This window comes from Hydra vulgaris, chromosome 02 (genome assembly GCF_038396675.1).
Source record: "Hydra vulgaris chromosome 02, alternate assembly HydraT2T_AEP".
Classification (NCBI taxonomy): Eukaryota; Metazoa; Cnidaria; class Hydrozoa; order Anthoathecata; family Hydridae; genus Hydra; species Hydra vulgaris.
Window position 1 is genome coordinate 616,213 of NC_088921.1, and position 27,113 is coordinate 643,325.

General features: G+C 30.0%; 2 protein-coding genes across 2 annotated transcripts; both read right to left on the minus strand.

Annotated features, from left to right (window-relative positions):
- Positions 1-2,055: 2,055 nt before the first annotated feature.
- On the minus strand, positions 2,056-5,129 carry LOC136076944 (uncharacterized). Its single transcript, XM_065790926.1, has 3 exons — positions 4,941-5,129; positions 3,870-4,138; positions 2,056-3,169 (listed from the first exon to the last, which is right to left on the minus strand). The coding sequence occupies exons 1-3, from the start codon at positions 5,127-5,129 to the stop codon at positions 2,056-2,058; spliced, it is 1,572 nt and encodes a 523-aa protein (XP_065646998.1).
- A 2,607-nt stretch (positions 5,130-7,736) lies between these two features.
- On the minus strand, positions 7,737-14,189 carry LOC136076951 (tigger transposable element-derived protein 4-like). The gene is made up of 2 exons (XM_065790949.1): positions 14,096-14,189; positions 7,737-8,785 (listed from the first exon to the last, which is right to left on the minus strand). The coding sequence occupies exons 1-2, from the start codon at positions 14,187-14,189 to the stop codon at positions 7,737-7,739; spliced, it is 1,143 nt and encodes a 380-aa protein (XP_065647021.1).
- Positions 14,190-27,113: the final 12,924 nt, after the last annotated feature.

Consider the following 27,113-nt stretch of genomic DNA (forward strand, 5'->3'; position numbering starts at 1 on the left):
AAACCATGTGAATAAGAAACACATTTAGAAAAGCCTAGAAACTACTTAAAAATGACATATGCAACATTGAAGTTTAGACATTGACTGGACTAATTATTAGTATATATTTTTAAATCATGCAAATTTACAATACTTTGTTCTTCTATATCACATAAATCTATCATACGATAAATCTAAAATGAAAAAATGTAACAAATAAGTATATACAAAGAAAAACATCATATATGAATCGAAAATCAATGCATCAATAGATTATTGTCGATAACAATAAGGGCATAGAAATAGTCGTTCAGGGAAGTGCTAAAAATAGTACCATATAAGCTAGCAATTCCACGGCTCAACAAAAAACATTTGACGTTTGACGGAAAACACGTAATTTTCATAAACTTTACTCTCTTTTATTTTTTGTATAGTTAAGCAAGCACCTTGAGGTTTTTTGCATCAGTTAGTATTACTCAACCTCTATCCAGCCATATACAGAAAGTACTATGGTTATTTATGGTTTCACTTAAAAATTATCCATATTCTGAAACCACTTTTGAGAAAAATACTAAAAGCGGGAACGTTTTTTTAGAACGAAGCTTTTGGAGGTTAGGTTTCCTTAGTACTAAAAAATATCCAATTTTTATAAAATTTTCCGTATATATTAAAAAAGGGATGAGGAATCTAATGGAATGTGGAGTCGTTTGAACATTCATACAAAAAATTTTAGTTCTCAGCGTCAGTGGCGTACCAACATGTTTTGGGGCCTAGGGTGGCACATATATATATATATATATATATATATATATATATATATATATATATATATATATATATATATATATATATATATATATATAGACTACATTAATGAATGTATGTATAACACATTAGCTTTCTCCACTTTCTTGAAAACGTTTGTAATAAACAAAAATTAGCAAATACCATCTTTATCATTATCTATCAGTTAATATGTTTACATATATATATCCATTAACGCCATTTTATCACTTATAGAAATTCATTTGTGTACACAAATGACTAAAACATTAGTTTTGATTATTTATTTTAAATGATAATACAATGATGTACAATGTACAGTAAAAAAAACAGATTTACAGCAAAGAGTTACCTCTAGAAACACATTAAAATGCTTTCATTAAATACATTAAAACACATTAAGAAGCCTTCAGATGCCTTCTCAGCCTCTTTACTTCAGGCAGCATTTCTTCCTTTTCTACATCATTGAAAGTTTCTGAAAACTGATGGGCATTTCTGAAATCTGATGGACATAGGTTACAATTTCTTCATCAGTTGCCTTCAAAAGATTACCTGTATGTACAACAGCAAACTTTTTATACACAGTGTTCATCGAGGTCAAACGTTTTTCTAATTCTACATGAAAGTGATCAATGCACTCGAACATAGCACGCTTCAATTCTCCCTTTGGAGTTAAACCTGCATCTTTAGCAATTTCTCCTGGCATCATCTTTTTCACTCGCTTGCGTTTTTTGCTTTCAATATCAATGCCCATTTCAGCAAAGTCTGGGTCGCATATTCTACAGCATTATGTACCAGAACTTCTCGACTCTTTACTAAAAAGGTCTTTTCAGCTTCACAACACACTTTTCCAAGCTAATACCTTAGATTTGAAGATATTTTTGGGTATGATTCACCTCGAGTAGAATGTGGTACCACAAATGCAAGAAGCAAAGGAAATTGAAATTACAAATGTTTGTCATCAACACCTCCGCTGCTCCTCTCGTATCTAGGTTTTCAGAAGCATCACAAAGCTTTTCCACAGCCTTAACCAACTTTTCGAAATGTTTGAAGATTGGTTTTACGGCATCATGATGAGCACTCCACCTGGTATCATTAAGTCTCTTCACTGTCACTCCAACGGTTTCTTTTAGGACCTCCCATCTATGTGTTGAACATGAAAAAAACGTGTACACACTTTCCAAAGTTCTAAAAAATGTGACACAAACAGAAACACTACCAAAAGTATGTACGCCACATAAATTAAGCGAATGGTTAGCACAAGGCACAAATATTGCTTTTGGATTAAATTCTTTAATTCTGGTTTGTACTCCTGTATGACATTGTCGTGGCATTTTCGTATTCTTGGCTTCGACAAAGCTTTAAATCCAAGCCGTCCTTTTCAAGAGATTGAATAATTTTCTGTGTTATGGAGTCTGCCTTTTTCCCACTTAGAGAAATAAAACATAGAAATGATTCTTTCACTCCCACGTTCCTGTTGTCAATTTTCACATACCTTATGACCTGACTCATTTGTTCAGTGTGGTATATATTTGGCGTGCTGTCAAACAATATGGTATAGAATTTAGCTTTCTTGATTTCACAGATTAATTCTTGTTTTACAGCATCGCCTAAAAGAGATACAAACTCATTTTGCACTGCAGGCGATAAATAAGAAACTGGAATCAATCCTGATTCCGATGATTGCTGAAGCCGTATGCTGTGCTCCTTTAAAACAGGATCATAGTTTGAAAGGAGGCTGACAATTTCCAAGAAATTACCACGGTTTTCAGAAGCAAAGTCTTCCCTGTGGCCTCGAAAAGGCAAATTCTGCTTTGCCAAAAAAGTTTTATATCTAAGAGACGATGCAAAATGTCTCTCCATTTCTTCTTCCATTACGTCTTGGTGAGCAGCGTCAATAGTTTTGTTTTGGAGAAGCCTTGCTTCAAGTGTTTTCCATTTGTCTAAATTGTTAATATGCAATTGAGTGTTTTTGTGATCTGATACTTTAGGATTCAATTTCCACCAGCTATTGAATCCTGTGATGAAACTTGATTTGGTCGTTGGATTATCGTTCTTATCAAACAACTTGCAACAAAAGCAAAACAGTGATTTTTTTTCATGAGAATAGACCATCCATTTCCTCAAAATCTGTTCTCCACTTGGAAGCTTCTTGTAAAACCAGCTTTTTGTCAGCTGTCTAGTTTGACCCTTTGACATTTCTCCTGGTTTATGAACTGGATCAAATGGCCCCTCCAAGTTCTGGTAAATATCACTGCCTTGTCTTATAACATCGGCTCTGAGATAATCTGGCATTGGAGTGGGCCAGTTTCCAACATCATAATTTAATGTTAAATCTTCTAATTCGTGTACTGAATTTGCGTCTGATTCAGAACGTATCGAATTGGTTATGTCTTCTTCTTCTTGCCTTTTGTATTGTTCTTCTTCTCCATTTTCTTGTTCTTCATTGCTTGTTTGTTCATTCCGTCGGCCTTAGCTTGTACTTGGGCCTTCTTAAGATTCAGGGCCCAAGCGCCCAAGGGCCAAAATAACTTGTCCACAACGTAAGATAATTTTATTTTATTTTAAGCATTTATCTTTCTTAAACAAGAATTTATTTCTTAAAGTCAGATTTTTTTTTCTTGTTTTTTAGAATTTTTTTTCTTAAAAAAAGATTTTTGTTCTTGTTTCTAGAATTTTTTTTTTTTCTTTTTAAAAAAAGTTTTTTTCTTCATTGCTTTCAGGACTTTTTATCCTAAAATACGATTTTTTTCGAGTTTCAAGAGTATAATATTTTAAAAAAAAGTTTTTCTTTTTTAAAGAATTGCTGTTAAGTTGAGTTTTTTTCTTAAAGTAATTTTTCTTCTTGTTTTACGAACTCTATTTCTTATAATTAGAATTGATTTAGTAACTTTTGTTATTTAAAAAATACTTTATTTATATTTTCAATATTTTTTTCCTTAAAGAAAAGAAAAAAAATATTTCCTTGAAGCAACGTAAAAATTTAAACATTATATTAAAATTATAATAATATTAAATAAAAAAGTTCTGAAAGAACTAAAACATTTAAACAACAGTTATAGATGAAATTAAAGACTAGTTAGTTGAATGTTGGAATGTCGATTTACTGGTTGTGTTTGTAACTGCAATAATCTTCCCATAAACTGCTCATTTGGCTCAAACATGATTCTGTTGATGTCAAGTCTTTGAATAAAATATAATGCAAAATTGTTAATACTGTTAACGAATGGTCGTCATTTTCCATGTCAATGATATAATGTATTCCAACTAGTCCAATCGCCACATTAAAAAATGAGCTCCGCTCAACTATCTTTTTACCGCACATAACGATTGCCTCATCTCTATCGTCTATTATGTATAGATAAGAATTTTTTATCTGAAAATAAAATTAACTAGCTCGAATCTATGCTATAACTATAATTTTTATCTAATAATAAAATTAACTAACTCGAATCTATGATGTAACTTTTCATAAAATTTAATAATATCCAATAAATATACAAAATATAAATAAAAATCTATGTTCTTTCATACTTAAAGTTTTTTCTAAAATAATATACCCTATTTTTCCTTTTTTTAAGTTAGTCAAGTATTTAATCAAGTGCATTGAATCAAAAAATTTCAATAATTTTTGAATCAGAAAATTTCAATACTTTTTAGTAAACAAACACATGAAAGTAAGTTCGAAATTATATGTTAGAAAAAATGTTATATGTCTTATTTACAAAAAAAGTATAATCCAAGGATTTCGGAGGAGTAAATGTATAAAAAATTTAAAAATAAATACATGTCAATATCATGATTACTACTGTCATGAAAGTAGTCATCATGAATGCATGCGTCCCCACCAGTATGTGCTTTGGGTGGTGGTGGACTAGGCACATTCAACTTGTGTATTCCAAAATTCAGGAGTATGTCAATTTCTTCAGTCAAGCTTTCTTAGGCTAAATCAACTGTTACAGAAGATTTTAACACACATGCTACCTCACTAACAATCTGAATTGAATTGAAAAAAAAGGAAGTGTAGGAACATTACAACTTTAAAATGCAGAGAAAACCTAAAGAATATTTTATCATGATAAACACCTTACATATATCAAACATAAAATTATTCCATATATTTTTTGTAATAATGGCAAGATATGAACTGCAAAAGAAATAAAATAAAATCTTATCACTTCCACATCAGAGAAACATAGATGTTTTTCCGAAATTGACACAATTCTATCAACTCTATTAACTGGACCTTTGTTTATCCAGCCTCGTCTTTGTATAAATGTCGCATTCAGACATGACGCCACTGTAATCATGTCAGTATGCTGTTTAAACCATTCATGTTTAAGCGCAGCTTCAAGTTGCAAAACCATTTCATCAGTGATTTTTGCTGTAAAAATGATTTAAATTAAGTTAAATTTAGTAACACTAATTTAATAATTGTAATGCAATTACATAACAATATAATTATTATATTTGTAATCACAGCTTGCATATATGAAATAAAAAAGCGTTGGCCATATTTAGATGCCACAATTATATTGCAACAAGTATTTACAATTTTATTAAATTTACATTATGTCCGTTTAGTATAACATAAGACTTTTACAATAAACACGTTGCGCAACTATCCGTATAATTAAGCAGTGCAGAAAAACTTTACTCTATTTTAATAAGAAAACGTAGAAGAAAAAAACCACGCACGAATGCTTTGATGTAACAATGGGAAGTTACGACGGAGAAGAAATTTACGAATTTGTAGGTTTATATATTTTAAATACCCAAGCTAAAATAATCTAAATTAATCAATTAGGTCTTTATCGCGACGACGGTTTAATGATAATGCTTAAAAAATCAGGGCCACAACTCGATAAAATTAGAAAAGATATTATAAAAGTTTTTAAAAACATTGGCTTCCAAATTGAAATAAACATAAATTTAAAAAAAGTGAATTTTCTTGATGTCTTGTTTAACCTCTCAGAAAGTTCCTTTAAGCCCTACAAATAGCCTTTTGACGAATTATTGTATAATAATGTGAATTCGAACTATCCCCATCAAATTCTAAAACAAATTCCAATTTCAATTCAAGAAATAGAAACATAATTTGGTTCAACCCACCGTACAGCAAAAATGTTTCAACAAATATAGGTAAAATTTTTCTAAGATTAGTAGACAAACATTTTCCTCTCTCTAATAAATTATATAAGATTTTTAACATAAATACCATTAAAGTAAGTTATAGTTGTACAAAAAATTTAGAAAGAATTATAAAAGGCCACAACTACGCGTGAATTAATAAAAATGAACATATAAAAGAAAAAAAACGCTGATTATTGCAATTGTAAACAAAAAATAGATTGCCCTCTAAATGGAAAACGCCTTTTGAAAAATGTAATTTACAAGTGCATTGTTTCCTCACAAAATAACCCTGATAAACAATATATTGGCTTAACCAAGGGGCAATGGAAAAAACGTTATGCCAACTACAAACAATCGTTTAAACACAAAAATATTCTAAAGATACTATGCTGTCAAAAAAAATTTTAATTTACAATGGTCTATTCCAAAATCTGCCCCTGCCTATAATAACATTTCCAAAAAATGTATGCTATGTTTGCAAGAAAAATCTGAAATAATTACTCATTTAAATCAGGAAAATTTATTAAATAAAAAATCTTAATTAATTTCTAAATGTAGGCACGAAAATAAGTACCTCTTTAAAAATTATAAAAACAAATGACTAAATTAAACTATTCCCATTCCAAAGAAATTTATTTAATAATTACTTTCTGTAACTTCCCGTTAAAAAATATAGTAGGGGAGATGGGGGCGCATTGATCGCCGTAGCAGTGTTTTGAAAATTGCGCAGAACCTGAAAGAGATGTAAAAACTTATTAACTACGAAACACATGTAGAACTATCTGGCTTTTGGAATATATAAATATTTTGATTTAAAAAAATGATAAACATGAATAATTTTAACTTTTAAACAACCCTCTCAAAAGATCAATGTACCCCAAACTATGGGGTACTATGATCTCCGACTTGGGGCACATTGATCTTATATGCGTAATATTATGTAAACGTTTAACACTTCTATAACTAAATCTTGTAAATAATTTAGTCAAAGGGTAATATTGTATAACATATAATACATCTAAATTTTTTAATTATTTTTTAAATATAGCAGTTAAACCCACTAGTCTAATTTTTAATTAAAAAATGTATAAATCACAGCAGCTATAAGCTACCCGCTTTATATACGTTTAAAACTTTACAACAGCTTGAAATTTATAAGAACTGAAATATAAAGACTGAAATAAGAATACAACTTTTAAGTTTACAAAACTTGTTAAAAGTACAATATTTTGATTAAGAATATTTCATCATTTGTGAAAGTCAAGTTGTGAAGCAGCTTTTGGTTTACATTGTTTTTTATTCCTAAGCAAGTAATTCTTAGTTTCTTTCTTATCTTTTGTGGAGACTTTTTGTTGATTTTTGGTTTGCTTCAAAATTTTCTTTTCTTTTGACAAACGAATTTCATTTCTGACAGGAGTATCAGTCAAGATCCTTGTTTTTAACTGCCTACTTTTAACTTTTTTTTTTCTGGCAGATGCTTTTGGGTAAGGTTTTAAAAACTCAGGTGAGATTATAGAAGCAACACTTGTTGACACTTTGTTTAAAATACTTGTTTCAATATTTACTATAGTTATTTCAGACTCTATGTGATTAACATGTGCTGGTATCATTTCAGATTCCATGTTGTTGACAGGAGTGATAGTAACTGTATCTGGAGCAGCTCTATCTGTAACTGATGATGGTAAATATTCGTCATCTTTGAAAATTTCAGAATTGAATGGCTCAATGCCAGCTACTCTAAATCCTGTCTGTATTTTAGATGGTGAGAAAGCTTTTGTATACGGTTCTCGAACTATTGAAACAATATCATAAATGGTCATTGGTCTTGGGTTTGAAACCATTCAATTATCACATGCAGAATTGTAAAACCTTTTCAATGGTTCAAAAACAGTTCTATCTAATGGCTGCAATTTATGGCTGCAATGGGGAGGAAAACTTATCATTGTAATTCCGTGTTGAATTGCAAGCTCCAAGCCTTTAACAGAAATATGACTTTCATGACTGTCGAGAAGTAACAAAACTGGAGATTCCTGAGAACAGTTTGAATATTTAACAAAATGTTTAATCCATTCTATGAAAATTTCTGAGTTCATCCAAACAGAAGGATTTGCAAATCCCACACATCCAGGAGGTCCTTCCTTAATCATGTAATCATGAAACTTTACCCTAGGAAAAATAAATAATGGAGGAATGGAATTTCCAATAGCATTAGAGGCACAACATGCAGTTACCAATGTTCCTCGTTCTGCAGATGTGATTCTTCCAACTTGTTTGCTTCCTCTACCAGCTAAAACCTTTACCGGCTTTTGAACGGTTGTTAAACCAGTTTCATCAACATTATATATACAGTTAGGATTATATTTATATCGATTTCTTACCGTTTTAAGATTTTGAAAAAACTCTCTTACAGTGTGTTTGTTAAAAGCTGTTGATCGAGTGAAGCTCGTTGCTTCAGGTGTTCGTAGAGACAACTCTGGTTGTCTTTTCATAAAACCTTGCAACCAATCAATGCCTGCAATTTTATTTTTGATCCACGATGATGGGCATATCTTATTGTTTTTTAAAGCAAATTCATATGCCAATAATTGCGTTGACCTAGTTGAAAGGCCATAGTTCATTTTTGATGCAATTAGTAAATAACTTGATAAACTTTTTTCATCTTCTGCTGTAAAAACTTGTCTATTGTTGTAGTTAGGCTTGAAAGCTTCATTTGGATTAAGCCTCTTTTTACGACAATATCTTTTTAAAGTCATTCTATCTATGTTAAACTGACGTGCTACAACATTCAGTTGTGTTCCTTCTAAAACTTTATTAACAGCTACTTTCATTGTTTCACTTGGTATAGCAACTTTATTTGTTTTTTTAATTCTATTTCTAACCATTTTAAGGTCTGTAAAAAAATATATCAATAAAAACATATGTTTTTAATAAATGCTAATATTTAACATAATAATATTATGTTAAATATTTTTTAATTATTATGTTAAATATTATTCTTTTGATATTATAAAATAATAGTATTATTATTACTAGCTTATAACATAAGTAGATTTAAAAAATGAAATGCTAAAAGCTATTGTTTGTTTATATATAGTTTTTTTTTAAATTATAAATACAATTCCATTCGTTTAACTGTATTGCTTATAAACAAAAACATGGGGCACTTCGTCTTCTATGGGGCACTTTGATCCTCCGATCAATGGGCCCCGCATAGTCAAAGATCAATGTACCCCAATAGGTATAGGTAACATATTGATAGCAATATCTACTGTATAAATTGCAGCCAAATAAAAATTATATATTATATTATACACCTAACACTTACAAATTTAAAATAAAATTGTTGTTAACCCATACAGACATCTAAATAAAAATATATTTGAATTATAGTACGATTTAAAAAAATCACTTTTTATGACGAAAAACAATAATTTCTTTATTTTTTTTGACGCTGATAACCTTATGAAAAAATATTACGAATAATCAATTAGGGAAGCATAATGCTTAATTAAATTGCAACCTCACTTCTAGTAAGGCAAAAATGAACGAGTAAAAGCCAAAAGATCATACTGCCCCGGCGATCAATGCGCCCCCATCTACCCTAATTAAAATTTTTTTATAATAATTTATAACTTCCTGTAAAATATTTTTTTCTATAATTCGAATTTTTTTTTAGATTTAGTAATTCTTCCCGATGATCCAGCAATGGTGAAACTTCAAGTTGAAGGAAAAAGTTAGATAAGTGTTTTTTACTAATTTATATATATATATATATATATATATATATATATATATATATATATATATATATATATATATATATATATATATATATATATATATATATGTATATTATATATATAGTTTTTCTATTTTTATTTATATGCATATTTTTGTGTTTTTTTATTTTATAAAATTTTGTGCTTTTTGGTTTTATATTTTTTTTTATTTTTTACCAATTGTGCGAAGAGATATCAAGAATTAGGTAAGGTTTAAAGTATTACTATAATTAAAGATAATGTTCAAGATTAGTTAGGAGTGTTTTGTAAAGAAAAATTTATTAAAGAAAATATAAATAAAAAAATTACAGGGCTTTTACACAAACACCACGTTACAATTGCTACAGTTACCACTTATATGTTGAAATTATATATCAAATTACCCTGATCACAACTATTGGCTCAATTTTTATATTGCTAAACATGTGGTGGCATCTGCTGTTTCATATTGCACTCATGATGGTTTGAGTGAGTGCCAACAGCAGTTGTTAAATTAGGTTCTTTTCCGATAGACTTGCTGTTTCAATTGAGAAGATCGAATTTATCGGAAAAAATTTTTTTTGGGGTGTCAAGGAGTTATATACATGTTTAAAATACTCCCATAATTTAACAGATGGAGGACAGTAGGCAAAGATATGAATGTTTTCCTCAATTTTACCACAAGTTTTGCATTTGTTGTTTTTAACGATCTGTTGCCTTGTGCTTTTGGCAAACAAGGACGCTGAAAGTAGACTTTTGAGTAAAAAACGAAAGAGGATATTTTGTTTTGGTCCGCATGCGTGAGAGGTAAAGTTTTTTTTCCAAATTTGGGTCCACGGCATTGTTGTTTTTTTTATACCGTTTCAGAAAATTTTTGCTTGCACAACTGCCTTTTTGTTTTTCTGCCAAATTTTTTTGTTATTTTTAGGGTGATGTTAAACAGGGAGCCGTTTTTGTCCAACATTTTAATTATTGTTTTGCATTAATGAGACGTTTTGTTGTCCCAATGTTTTGTCTTAAAAAGTTCCAGTTTTGGTTGTGGTTCGTAAATTTTTTAATTGAACTTGCCAACCAATACTTTGTAAAGTAGTAATAACCGTGAGTTTCATCCTCTCAGCATTCTTTCAGTTGAAAGAGCCTTTTAAGACTAAGTGCAAGAATTTGCTCCTTCGGAGATTAAATTCCGAGACCCCCGCTTTTGACGGGTATAAAAAAATGCATCTTTCTTGACCGAATTGAAATTGATATTTTGCCACAGATTTTCAAAAATGGCTCTATGCAATCGTTCTATTACCAAATCGGGAAAGGGCAACACGTTTGCCAGAAACCACACTTTTGACATTGCTAGCGTATTTATCAGCATAGTCTTTCCCCGAAGTGACAAAATAAGTAGTCACAGAAACTTGAGTTTTTTCTCAATTTTCTTTAAAGTTACTCTTCTCTATTTTCTTTAGAGCTACTAGTTTATCTGTTTTATTATTCGAAAAATTCAAATTAAAATCACCCAACAAAGAAACGTGTTTTTTTACGAGCTTTGGTAACATGTACTTTAAGTGGTTTTCAAACTGATTGTAATTAGATTGTAAGACTGGTTGATTGATATTGATTAATAGAATTAGTAAGAATTGTAATTATCATTTGGCGGTCTATATAATGCTGTTATAAATGTATTTTTGTTTATTTTATTAATTATTGCAATGGTAAATGACTCACAATCAACGTCATTTACTTTGAGGTTATCTACATGCTTAAAGTCAAAGAGTTTTGGACAAAAATAGATACGCCCGCGCCAATACCGTTTACTTTCGGTTGATGGTTGGGTTTATATCCTGATAAATGAAAGTTAGATTTAATCGTGTCTCGAATACACTAAATTTCTATTAGACAAATAAGGCTAAACTTGTTATTTATATTATTTAACATTAATTTTAAATTTTCAAAGTTTTTATTAATGTTACTAATGTTTAAATGCAATAATGAGAAAGAAGATGATGAACAATGAAGAACGTGTTTAACGTCGTGAACATTGTAAAAAGCCGTTTCTACTGAAATTTCGTCAAAAAAGTTAATGTTTTTATCATCGTCATTAATTACGTTTAGGGGAGACCGGGGCTAGTTGGCTCGGTTTTTACTCTATGAGCTCTGTAGCCCTAACAGTACATTTTTTTAAAAATATTAAAGTGTAGTCTTAAAGAGTATGGATTAGGGTATCTTATAAAATTTGCACTCATTTACAAAAAAAAATTCTTAGGGCCTTTCCGGGCCCTCAAAAAAAAAAAAAATTTGCGCCAACTTACCCCACCACGGGGTAAGTTATTGCAAACTATAAAAATGACTTTTAATGCACTATTAAGTGCAAAATTAATAGAAATTTTTTTTAAATTAATTTTTGCAACAATTTTATCTCAAAATTTAATATTACCTTTAGCTGGTACCAAATATTAGTCCGTATAAAAGCCAAACAGTAGCCCACCTTTTATCTGTGGAAAAAAAAACTAAAAAATTTTTTTTTTTAATTTTTTCGTAAGAATAAATATTTTCAATATTGTTAAAAATTAAAAAAAAAAATAATAATAGTTTTATAAAAATAAATATTTTTTTCCATAGTAAATGCTATGAGCCAACGTACCCCGTGAAAAATTTGTCAACTTACCCCGAAAGCTTTTTTTTTTAATAAACAGTCTATAGATCCTGAAAAACGGCAGCTTTGAAAAAAAAGTTTAACTGGATATAGTAAACCAATTGTGACTGGAACTTTTACAATTTTTTTTTCATACGATATAACATTTTCTTTGTAAAGTAAAAAAGAAGCGATGTTCTAAAAGTTACGTTTTTGTCCAAAAAACGCATAAATCTCAATATCTCCCATGCGCATGCGCGAACCCTGACAAAACTACAGTGAATGATGAAATTGTCAATAAGGAAGTTTCTGAGTAATTTTTGTCACTTTCTGATGAAAGGCTCTAAAAATAAACGCAGTTCGTCAACTTACCCCTGCGGCCAACTAGCCCCGGTTTCCCCTAGTGTGTTTTTTCTTCCTGTTATGTCAAAAACATTAATTATGTTGGCTTCCTCCTTTTTAATAATAACAACTAGAAATGTTATTTAAAACACAAAAATACCAAAGGAAAATAAACTCTAAACACTCTTATGCTATTTTTTTAAAATCTTTAACTACTAATTTATCATAAATGACGACAGAATATTTAACGTTGTTCCTGTGATTTCGCATTTCTTCAAAAAAGTTTTTCCATAGGGTTAGGATATGTAAAGAGTAGTCCTCATTTATAAATATAACTGTTTCTTTTTACTTTTGTGAGTTCTTTAATAGTTTTTATAATTCAATAGTTTTTTTACGGTTGATCGAGGTTTACTTTGTCCAGTGTTTCCTGTCCTATGTATCCTTTAAATAACTACGTCGCTTACATTTAGTTTGTTTTCAAAAATACTTAAAAATTTTTCTTCACTTAATTCTCGGATTTGTGGCTGCTCATCTAATTTCATTGCCAGAAGAATATTTTCTTGATGACCTAAGAATTCATTTGTTTGAATAACTTTGTCTACTACCTTAGGTAATGCATCTGACTGATACTGTGATTTGACCATTGTACTGCATAGACGCCTGCTGCCATGAAAAATAAAAGATTCCTTCTTGATGATGAACCACATAAGGGCATAAACGAGCATAATGTATATTGCTATAGTTACTAAATTTGATGAAGGACTGGTGGTAGAAATATATAATCTGAGGACCCTGTTGGCTGTAGTAAGCCATCTAGAATGAGCCAGTTCTCCAGTGCTATTCCAGATTGACAGAACAGGTGCCACTTAGTACAGCTGGCAGATGTCAAAAAGTAAAGCTGATCTGTACTGAGCACTTATCTGTCTACTTCTGGCATTTCTACGTTTTGATTTATTTGTTGAAAATCAACAACCCTAAAGATCTTACAAATTTCAGAGGACTTTCCAATAGAACCTGAATAGTATCTAAGATCAGATGTTGATTCATCCAATTCTGAAAACAAATGACTTATTGGAAGCTCATTTGCATGTAAAAAATGAATTACCCATTGTAGAGGGTCTGGTCTTTTATGCCATTAAAATACAACGCCTTTACTTTGACTTCACTAACTTTCGAGTTATCCTTGACTCCTTATCTTGCTCCGTTCAATAATAATTTTTTGTCATCATTTGAAATAAATGTTAATATCTTCAAGTACAACTAATGCCAAAGCTGCAACAGATCTGTCACGAGTCCATGGCGGTCGCAGACTAATAAAAGATAAGGAAGAGACAATCGCATTTGTTTTCCTGATGATAACTATGATGGTGGAGTTTTTTTATCTATAGCAGGCCGTTTTAAAATACTGGGTATGGCAGTAACGAAAGAATCAAGTTGCACTGCATCATTAAGGTTTGAAATCTGTTTGCTCAGGGTATACTGGATTTTAGTAACTTTTTCTCAGTTGATCCAATATCCATTTTACGTTCAATCCTTTGATCTTCCAGAAAAGTGTGCTTCATAGCTGGTACCATATTAACTTTGGCATAGTAGTACTTTTCTAGATCTTTTCATTGGCAAAGAGTTTGTCCTAATGAAACTGAATGCTATTTTTTTCATTTTCTCTGTCAGCAATTGGAATTTATTGCAGCTTTTTGCTGTGCTCAAATAGGTTATAAGCTCTCTTTGTCGACACTGTAAATGATGACACGGTAGGTATGTTGCGTTTTAACCAAATTTTTATCCCCTGCATTGCTGTTGAAGCTGCTTCATTCTTTTTGTTGGTTAGTAAAATTTCATTATATATTTAACTTTAATATTATTTGAAAAAATGAAATTTAGCATAGTTAGCTTACATTTTGTCGCAAAAACATCATATGTCGCATCACATCTAGTCCTGTTGGCAGTCGCACCTCAGAAAGCGGCTTTAAAAAACCAAAAGAATGGATGTTCTGTTTTAAATCTTAACATTTTATTTACTGATATATATTTAGAAAAGTTTTATTATATTGTAGTATTATCATAGTATAAGTAAACATTGCAAAGTATTAACCTCTATTTAGAAACATGTCAACACAAGCAATATTCAATTAATATAATATAATAAAAATATTCTTAATAAATATATTATACATTATAACGAATTTATTATTCAATTATAAACAGTATTATTATTTACAAACAAAATATTCTTATTAACATTTAAAAATATGGTTTGTATTGAAACTTCGAGTAGAGCATGTATTTTAGTAAATTTTTTGCCTAATATTCAATTTCTTCAATTGAAATATCTTTCTTTAAACGTGTATTAAAAAATTTAAATAGCTTTTTTAATACAAAAGTGATTATTTTGGTCATAATACTAATGAATAATTCAAACATATCTAGTATGTTTTCACTTTGTAACTTCTACTTATAATAATACATTTTTATGTAAAATTATAAGTCAAAAATTAATGCAGGAGGAAATTCTTGTCCAATTTTGCTCATTTCGGTCTCGTTTTTGTGATTTTCTTAAAGCTTATATAAAAATCAGGGATAACTTCCAAAAAATGTTGTTTTCACTCCACCCTATCCAGGAATGTTTCTCTTTTAATAGGTTCCGCATAACAATCCGGACTTACAGTAAGATATTCGGATAATAATCGCAGCAACAGTGTAATACGAGAAAGCTTTAACTTAGTCAATAAATAGGCGTGAGGAGTAGGTACAAACGGCGGGGCGGAGCGGATCAGCGGGGCGGATCATTTAAACGGTACAAACGGCGGGGCGGATCATTTAAACGGTACTTAAGCGAATCATATTTCATAAAATAAACACAAAAAATACAATTTAGATATAGTTTAATTTCATTAAAAAATATAATATTTAGAAGATTTTTCCATATTATAATTTTATTAAACTTTATTATATTTTATAAATTTTATGAACTCAAAAAACAAAGTGACCCTCCAATTTATATCCGCACAATTATATTAAGTGATCCGCCTAATATTTTAATTGTTTGTATCAAATTCTAAAAACTATAATGATTGTAGTACCAAAAAACAACGTGATCCGCCAATTTGTATCAAGTGATCCGCCAAACTTTATGAAGTGATCCACGGAATACTTTCATTGCTTGAATCGAATTCTATAAATTTTAATGGTTGTTCTACAAATAAAACAACATGATCCGCCAAATTATATTAAGTGATCCGGCAAATATTTTGATTGTTTGAATCAAACTCCTTTAATTTTAATGATTGTTCTACCAAACAACAACGTGATCCGCCAATTTGTATCAAATGATCCGCCAAATTTTATGAAGTGATCCACCTAATATTATGATTGTTTGAATAAAATTCTATAAATTTTTATGGTTGTTCTACAAAAAAACAACGTGATCCGCCAATATGAATCAAGTGATCCGCCAAATTTTATGAAGCAATCCGTCTATTATTTTAGACGTTTGAATCAAATTCTATAAATTTTAATGGTTGTTCTACAAGAAAACAATATCATCAGCAAATTTATATCAAGTGATCCGCCATAGTTTATGAAGTGATCAGCCTAATCTTTTGATTATTTGAATCAAACTCTATAAGTGGTAATGGTTGTTCTACAAAAAAACAACATGATCCGCCAAGTTATATCAAGTGATCCGCCAAATTTTATGAAGTGATCCGCATAATATTTTGATTGTTTGAATCAAACTCTATAAGTGGTAATGGTTATTCTACAAAAAAACAACATGATCCGCCAAATTATATCAAGTGATCCGCCATATTTTATAAAGTGATCAGCCTAATATTTTGATTTTTTGAATCAAACTCCTTTAATTTTAATGATTGTTCTACCAAAAAACAACGTGATCCGCCAATTATATCAAGTGATCCGCAAAATTTTATGAAGTGATCCGTCTAATATTTTGATTATTTGAATCAAACTCTATAAGTGGTAATGGTTGTTCTACAAAAAAACAACATGATCCGCCAATTTATATCAAGTGATTCGCCAAATTTTATGAAGTGATCCGCATAATATTTTGATTGTTTGAATCAAATTCTATAAATTTTTATGGTTGTTCTACAAAAAACAACGTGATCCGCCGATTTGTATTAAGAGATCCGCCTAATATTTTGATAATTTGAATCAAGCTCTATAAATTTTAATGATTGTAGTACCGAAAAACAACGTGATCCGCCAATTTATATCAAGTGATCCGCCTAATATTTTGATTGTTTGAATCAAACTCCTTTAAGTTTAATGATTATTCTACCGAAAAACAACGTCTATTATTTTGGACCTTTAAATCAAATTCTATAAATTTTAATGGTTGTTCTACAAAAAAGCAACATGATCAGCAAATTTATATCAAGTAATCCGTCATATTTTATGAAGTGATCAGCCTAATCTTTTGATAATTTGAATCAAACTCTATAAGCAGTAATGGTTATTCTACAAAAAAACAACATGATCCGCCAATTATATCAAGTGATCCGCCAAATTTTATGAAATGATCCGCCTAATATTTTGATTGTTTGAATCAAACTCTATAAGTGGTAATGGTTATTCTACAAAAAAACAACATGATCCGCCAATTTATATCAAGTGATCCGCCATATTTTATAAAGTGATCAGCCTAATATTTTGATTTTTTGAATCAAACTCCTTTAATTTTAATGATTGTTCTACCAAAAAACAACGTGATCCGCCAATTATATCAAGTGATCCGCCAAATTTTATGAAGTGATCCGCATAATATTTTGATTGTTTGAATCAAATTCTATAAATTTTTATGGTTGTTCTACAAAAAACAACGTGATCCGCCAATATGTATCAAGTGATCCGACAAATTTTATGAAGTGATCAGCCTAATATTTTGATTGCTTGAATCAAATTCTATAAATTTTTATGGTTGTTCTACAAAAAACAACGTGATCCGCCAATTTGTATTAAGAGATCCGCCTAATATTTTGATTATTTGAATCAAGCTCTATAAATTTTAATGATTGTAGTACCGAAAAACAACGTGATCCGCCAATTTATATCAAGTGATCCGCCTAATATTTTGATTGTTTGAATCAAACTCCTTTAAGTTTAATGATTATTCTACCGAAAAACAATGTGATCCGCCAATTATATCAAGTGATCCGCCAAATTTTATGAAGTGATCCGCCTAATATTTTGATTGTTTGAATCAAACTCTATAAGTGGTAATGGTTATTCTACAAAAAAACAACATGATCCGCCAAATTATATCAAGTGATCCGCCATATTTTATGAAGTGATCAGCCTAATATTTTGATTTTTTGAATCAAACTCCTTTAATTTTAATGGTTGTTCTAAAAAAAAACAACGTGATCCGCCAATATGTATCAAGTGATCCGCCAAATTTTATGAAGCGATCCGTCTATTATTTTGGACCATTGAATCAAATTCTATATATTTTAATGGTTGTTCTACAAAAAAGCAACATGATCAGCAAATTTATATCAAGTGATCCGTCATATTTTATGAAGTGATCAGCCTAATCTTTTGATTATTTGAATCAAACTCTATAAGCAGTAATGGTTATTCTACAAAAAAACAACATGATCCGCCAATTATATCAAGTGATCCGCCAAATTTTATGAAATGATCCGCCTAATATTTTGATTATTTGAATCAAACTCTATAAGTGGTAATGGTTATTCTACAAAAAAACAACATGATCCGCCAGTTTATATCAAGTGATCCGCCATATTTTATAAAGTGATCAGCCTAATATTTTGATTTTTTGAATCAAACTCCTTTAATTTTAATGATTGTTCTACCAAAAACTAACGTGATCCGCCAATTATATCAAGTGATCCGCCAAATTTTATGAAGTGATCAGCCTAATATTTTGATTTTTTGAATCAAACTCCTTTAATTTTAATGGTTGTTCTAAAAAAAAACAACGTGATCCGCCAATATGTATCAAGTGATCCGCCAAATTTTATGAAGCGATCCGTCTATTATTTTGGACCTTTGAATCAAATTCTATATATTTTAATGGTTGTTCTACAAAAAAGCAACATGATCAGCAAATTTATATCAAGTGATCCGTCATATTTTATGAAGTGATCAGCCTAATCTTTTGATTATTTGAATCAAACTCTATAAGTGGTTATGGTTGTTCTACAAAAAAACAACATGATCCGCCAATTTATATCAAGTGAGCCGCCAAATTTTATGAAGTGATCCACCTAATATTATGATTGTTTGAATAAAATTCTATAAATTTTTATGGTTGTTCTACAAAAAAACAACGTGATCCGCCAATATGAATCAAGTGATCCGCCAAATTTTATGAAGCAATCCGTCTATTATTTTAGACGTTTGAATCAAATTCTATAAATTTTAATGGTTGTTCTACAAGAAAACAATATCATCAGCAAATTTATATCAAGTGATCCGCCATAGTTTATGAAGTGATCAGCCTAATCTTTTGATTATTTGAATCAAACTCTATAAGTGGTAATGGTTGTTCTACAAAAAAACAACATGATCCGCCAATTTATATCAAGTGATCCGCCAAATTTTATGAAGTGATCCGCATAATATTTTGATTGTTTGAATCAAACTCTATAAATTTTTATGGTTGTTCTACAAAAAACAACGTGATCCGCTAATTTGTATTAAGAGATCCGCCTAATATTTTGATTATTTGAATCAAGCTCTATAAATTTTAATGATTGTAGTACCGAAAAACAACGTGATCCGCCAATTTATATCAAGTGATCCGCCTAATATTTTGATTGTTTGAATCAAACTCCTTTAAGTTTAATGATTATTCTACCGAAAAACAACGTCTATTATTTTGGACCTTTAAATCAAATTCTATAAATTTTAATGGTTGTTCTACAAAAAAGCAACATAATCAGCAAATTTATATCAAGTGATCCGTCATATTTTATGAAGTGATCAGCCTAATCTTTTGATTATTTGAATCAAACTCTATAAGCAGTAATGGTTATTCTACAAAAAAACAACATGATCCGCCAATTATATCAAGTGATCCGCCAAATTTTATGAAATGATCCGCCTAATATTTTGATTGTTTGAATCAAACTATATAAGTGGTAATGGTTATTCTACAAGAAAACAACATGATCCGCCAATTTATATCAAGTGATCCGCCATATTTTATAAAGTGATCAGCCTAATATTTTGATTTTTTGAATCAAACTCCTTTAATTTTAATGATTGTTCTACCAAAAAACAACGTGATCCGCCAATTATATGAAGTGATCCGCCAAATTTTATGAAGTGATCCGTCTAATATTTTGATTATTTGAATCAAACTCTATAAGTGGTAATGGTTGTTTTACAAAAAAACAACACGATCCGCCAATTTATATCAAGTGATCCGCCAAATTTTATGAAGTGATCCGCATAATATTTTGATTGTTTGAATCAAATTCTATAAATTTTTATGGTTGTTCTACAAAAAACAACGTGATCCGCCAATTTGAATTAAGAGATCCGCCTAATATTTTGATTATTTGAATCAAGCTCTATAAATTTTAATGATTGTAGTACCGAAAAACAACGTGATCCGCCAATTTATATCAAGTGATCCGCCTAATATTTTGATTGTTTGAATCAAACTCCTTTAAGTTTAATGATTATTCTACCGAAAAACAATGTGATCCGCCAATTATATCAAGTGATCCGCCAAATTTTATGAAGTGATCTGCCTAATATTTTGATTGTTTGAATCAAACTCTATAAGTGGTAATGGTTATTCTACAAAAAAACAACATGATCCGCAAAATTATATCAAGTGATCCGCCATATTTTATGAAGTGATCAGCCTAATATTTTGATTTTTTGAATCAAACTCCTTTAATTTTAATGGTTGTTCTAAAAAAAAACAACGTGATCCGCCAATATGTATCAAGTGATCCGCCAAATTTTATGAAGCGATCCGTCTATTATTTTGGACCTTTGAATCAAATTCTATATATTTTAATGGTTGTTCTACAAAAAAGCAACATGATCAGCAAATTTATATCAAGTGATCCGTCATATTTTATGAAGTGATCAGCCTAATCTTTTGATTATTTGAATCAAACTCTATAAGCAGTAATGGTTATTCTACAAAAAAACAACATGATCCGCCAATTATATCAAGTGATCCGCCAAATTTTATGAAATGATCCGCCTAATATTTTGATTATTTGAATCAAACTCTATAAGTGGTAATGGTTATTCTACAAAAAAACAACATGATCCGCCAATTTATATCAAGTGATCCGCCATATTTTATAAAGTGATCAGCCTAATTATTTGATTTTTTGAATCAAACTCCTTTAATTTTAATGATTGTTCTACCAAAAACTAACGTGATCCGCAAATTATATCAAGTGATCCGCCAAATTTTATGAAGTGATCAGCCTAATATTTTGATTATTTGAATCAAACTCCTTTAATTTTAATGGTTGTTCTAAAAAAAAAAAACGTGATCCGCCAATATGTATCAAGTGATCCGACAAATTTTATGAAGTGATCCGCATAATATTTTGATTGTTTGAATCAAATTCTATAAATTTTTATGGTTGTTCTACAAAAAACAACGTGATCCGCCAATTTGTATTAAGAGATCCGCCTAATATTTTGATTATTTGAATCAAACTCTATAAATTTTAATGATTGTAGTACCAAAAAACAACGTGATCCGCCAATTTATATCAAGTGATCCGCCTAATATTTTGATTGTTTGAATCAAACTCCTTTAAGTTTAATGATTATTCTACCGAAAAACAATGTGATCCGCCAATTATATCAAGTGATCCGCCAAATTTTATGAAGTGATCCGCCTAATATTTTGATTGTTTGAATCAAACTCTATAAGTGGTAATGGTTATTCTACAAAAAAACAACATGATCCGCCAAATTATATCAAGTGATCCGCCATAGTTTATGAAGTGATCAGCCTAATATTTTGATTGTTTGAATCAAACTCCTTTAAGTTTAATGATTATTCTACCGAAAAACAATGTGATCCGCCAATTATATCAAGTGATCCGCCATATTTTATGAAGTGATCAGCCTAATATTTTGATTTTTTGAATCAAACTCCTTTAATTTTAATGGTTGTTCTAAAAAAAAACAACGTGATCCGCCAATATGTATCAAGTGATCCGCCAAATTTTATGAAGCGATCCGTCTATTATTTTGGACCTTTGAATCAAATTCTATATATTTTAATGGTTGTTCTACAAAAAAGCAACATGATCAGCAAATTTATATCAAGTGATCCGTCATATTTTATGAAGTGATCAGCCTAATCTTTTGATTATTTGAATCAAACTCTATAAGCAGTAATGGTTATTCTACAAAAAAACAACATGATCCGCCAATTATATCAAGTGATCCGCCAAATTTTATGAAATGATCCGCCTAATATTTTGATTATTTGAATCAAACTCTATAAGTGGTAATGGTTATTCTACAAAAAAACAACATGATCCGCCAATTTATATCAAGTGATCCGCCATATTTTATAAAGTGATCAGCCTAATTATTTGATTTTTTGAATCAAACTCCTTTAATTTTAATGATTGTTCTACAAAAAACTAACGTGATCCGCCAATTATATCAAGTGATCCGCCAAATTTTATGAAGTGATCAGCCTAATATTTTGATTATTTGAATCAAACTCCTTTAATTTTAATGGTTGTTCTAAAAAAAAAAAACGTGATCCACCAATATGTATCAAGTGATCCGACAAATTTTATGAAGTGATCCGCATAATATTTTGATTGTTTAAATCAAATTCTATAAATTTTCATGGTTGTTCTACAAAAAACAACGTGATCCGCCAATTTGTATTAAGAGATCCGCCTAATATTTTGATTATTTGAATCAAGCTCTATAAATTTTAATGATTGTAGTACCAAAAAACAACGTGATCCGCCAATTTATATCAAGTGATCCGCCTAATATTTTGATTGTTTGAATCAAACTCCTTTAAGTTTAATGATTATTCTACCGAAAAACAATGTGATCCGCCAATTATATAAAGTGATCCGCCAAATTTTATGAAGTTATCCGCCTAATATTTTGATTGTTTGAATCAAACTCTATAAGTGGTAATGGTTATTCTACAAAAAAACAACATGATCCGCCAAATTATATCAAGTGATCCGCCATAGTTTATGAAGTGATCAGCCTAATATTTTGATTGTTTGAATCAAACTCCTTTAAGTTTAATGATTATTCTACCGAAAAACAATGTGATCCGCCAATTATATCAAGTGATCCGCCATATTTTATGAAGTGATCAGCCTAATATTTTGATTTTTTGAATCAAACTCCTTTAATTTTAATGGTTGTTCTAAAAAAAAACAACGTGATCCGCCAATATGTATCAAGTGATCCGCCAAATTTTATGAAGCGATCCGTCTATTATTTTGGACCTTTGAATCAAATTCTATATATTTTAATGGTTGTTCTACAAAAAAGCAACATGATCAGCAAATTTATATCAAGTGATCCGTCATATTTTATGAAGTGATCATCCTAATCTTTTGATTATTTGAATCAAACTCTATAAGCAGTAATGGTTATTCTACAAAAAAACAACATGATCCGCCAATTTATATCAAGTGATCCGCCATATTTTATAAAGTGATCAGCCTAATATTTTGATTTTTTGAATCAAACTCCTTTAATTTTAATGATTGTTCTACCAAAAACTAACGTGATCCGCCAATTATATCAAGTGATCCGCCATATTTTATGAAGTGATCAGCCTAATATTTTGATTATTTGAATCAAACTCCTTTAATTTTAATGGTTGTTCTAAAAAAAAAAACCGTGATCCGCCAATATGTATCAAGTGATCCGCCAAATTTTATGAAGCGATCCGTCTATTATTTTGGACCTTTGAATCAAATTCTATATATTTTAATGGTTGTTCTACAAAAAAGCAACATGATCAGCAAATTTATATCAAGTGATCCGTCATATTTTATGAAGTGATCAGCCTAATCTTTTGATTATTTGAATCAAACTCTATAAGCAGTAATGGTTATTCTTCAAAAAAACAACATGATCCGCCAATTATATCAAGTGATCCGCCAAATTTTATGAAATGATCCGCCTAATATTTTGATTATTTGAATCAAACTCTATAAGTGGTAATGGTTATTCTACAAAAAAACAACATGATCCGCCAATTTATATCAAGTGATCCGCCATATTTTATAAAGTGATCAGCCTAATATTTTGATTTTTTGAATCAAACTCCTTTAATTTTAATGATTGTTCTACCAAAGACTAACGTGATCCGCCAATTATATCAAGTGATCCGCCAAATTTTATGAAGTGATCAGCCTAATATTTTGATTATTTGAATCAAACTCCTTTAATTTTAATGGTTGTTCTAAAAAAAAAAACCGTGATCCGCCAATATGTATTAAGTGATCCGACAAATTTTATGAAGTGATCCGCATAATATTTTGATTGTTTGAATCAAACTCTATAAATTTTTATGGTTGTTCTACAAAAAACAATGTGATCCGCCAATTTGTATTAAGAGATCCGCCTAATATTTTGATTATTTGAATCAAGCTCTATAAATTTTAATGATTGTAGTACCGAAAAACAACGTGATCCGCCAATTTATATCAAGTGATCCGCCTAATATTTTGATTGTTTGAATCAAACTCCTTCAAGTTTAATGATTATTCTACCGAAAAACAATGTGATCCGCCAATTATATCAAGTGATCCGCCAAATTTTATGAAGTGATCCGCCTAATATTTTGATTGTTTGAATCAAACTCTATAAGTGGTAATGGTTATTCTACAAAAAAACAACATGATCCGCCAAATTATATCAAGTGATCCGCCATAGTTTATGAAGTGATCAGCCTAATATTTTGATTGTTTGAATCAAACTCCTTTAAGTTTAATGATTATTCTACCGAAAAACAATGTGATCCGCCAATTATATCAAGTGATCCGCCATATTTTATGAAGTGATCAGCCTAATATTTTGATTATTTGAATCAAACTCCTTTAATTTTAATGGTTGTTCTAAAAAAAAAAACCGCGATCCGCCAATATGTATCAAGTGATCCGCCAAATTTTATGAAGCGATCCGTCTATTATTTTGGACCTTTGAATCAAATTCTATATATTTTAATGGTTGTTCTACAAAAAAGCAACATGATCAGCAAATTTATATCAAGTGATCCGTCATATTTTATGAAGTGATCAGCCTAATCTTTTGATTATTTGAATCAAACTCTATAAGCAGTAATGGTTATTCTACAAAAAAACAACATGATCCGCCAATTATATCAAGTGATCCGCCAAATTTTATGAAATGATCCGCCTAATATTTTGATTATTTGAATCAAACTCTATAAGTGGTAATGGTTATTCTACAAAAAAACAACATGATCCGCCAATTTATATCAAGTGATCCGCCATATTTTATAAAGTGATCAGCCTAATATTTTGATTTTTTGAATCAAACTCCTTTAATTTTAATGATTGTTCTACCAAAGACTAACGTGATCCGCCAATTATATCAAGTGATCCGCCAAATTTTATGAAGTGATCAGCCTAATATTTTGATTATTTGAATCAAACTCCTTTAATTTTAATGGTTGTTCTAAAAAAAAAAACCGTGATCCGCCAATATGTATCAAGTGATCCGACAAATTTCATGAAGTGATCCGCATAATATTTTGATTGTTTGAATCAAATTCTATAAATTTTTATGGTTGTTCTACAAAAAACAATGTGATCCGCCAATTTGTATTAAGAGATCCGCCTAATATTTTGATTATTTGAATCAAGCTCTATAAATTTTAATGATTGTAGTACCGAAAAACAACGTGATCCGCCAATTTATATCAAGTGATCCGCCTAATATTTTGATTGTTTGAATCAAACTCCTTCAAGTTTAATGATTATTCTACCGAAAAACAATGTGATCCGCCAATTATATCAAGTGATCCGCCAAATTTTATGAAGTGATCCGCCTAATATTTTGATTGTTTGAATCAAACTCTATAAGTGGTAATGGTTATTCTACAAAAAAACAACATGATCCGCCAAATTATATCAAGTGATCCGCCATAGTTTATGAAGTGATCAGCCTAATATTTTGATTGTTTGAATCAAACTCCTTTAAGTTTAATGATTATTCTACCGAAAAACAATGTGATCCGCCAATTATATCAAGTGATCCGCCATATTTTATGAAGTGATCAGCCTAATATTTTGATTATTTGAATCAAACTCCTTTAATTTTAATGGTTGTTCTAAAAAAAAAAACCGCGATCCGCCAATATGTATCAAGTGATCCGCCAAATTTTATGAAGCGATCCGTCTATTATTTTGGACCTTTGAATCAAATTCTATATATTTTAATGGTTGTTCTACAAAAAAGCAACATGATCAGCAAATTTATATCAAGTGATCCGTCATATTTTATGAAGTGATCAGCCTAATCTTTTGATTATTTGAATCAAACTCTATAAGCAGTAATGGTTATTCTACAAAAAAACAACATGATCCGCCAATTATATCAAGTGATCCGCCAAATTTTATGAAATGATCCGCCTAATATTTTGATTATTTGAATCAAACTCTATAAGTGGTAATGGTTATTCTACAAAAAAACAACATGATCCGCCAATTTATATCAAGTGATCCGCCATATTTTATAAAGTGATCAGCCTAATTATTTGATTTTTTGAATCAAACTCCTTTAATTTTAATGATTGTTCTACAAAAAACTAACGTGATCCGCCAATTATATCAAGTGATCCGCCAAATTTTATGAAGTGATCAGCCTAATATTTTGATTATTTGAATCAAACTCCTTTAATTTTAATGGTTGTTCTAAAAAAAAAAACCGTGATCCGCCAATATGTATTAAGTGATCCGACAAATTTTATGAAGTGATCCGCATAATATTTTGATTGTTTGAATCAAATTCTATAAATTTTTATGGTTGTTCTACAAAAAACAATGTGATCCGCCAATTTGTATTAAGAGATCCGCCTAATATTTTGATTATTTGAATCAAGCTCTATAAATTTTAATGATTGTAGTACCGAAAAACAACGTGATCCACCAATTTATATCAAGTGATCCGCCTAATATTTTGATTGTTTGAATCAAACTCCTTTAAGTTTAATGATTATTCTACCGAAAAACAATGTGATCCGCCAATTATATCAAGTGATCCGCCAAATTTTATGAAGTGATCCGCCTAATATTTTGATTGTTTGAATCAAACTCTATAAGTGGTAATGGTTATTCTACAAAAAAACAACATGATCCGCCAAATTATATCAAGTGATCCGCCATATTTTATGAAGTGATCAGCCTAATATTTTGATTTTTTGAATCAAACTCCTTTAATTTTAATGGTTGTTCTAAAAAAAAACAACGTGATCCGCCAATATGTATCAAGTGATCCGC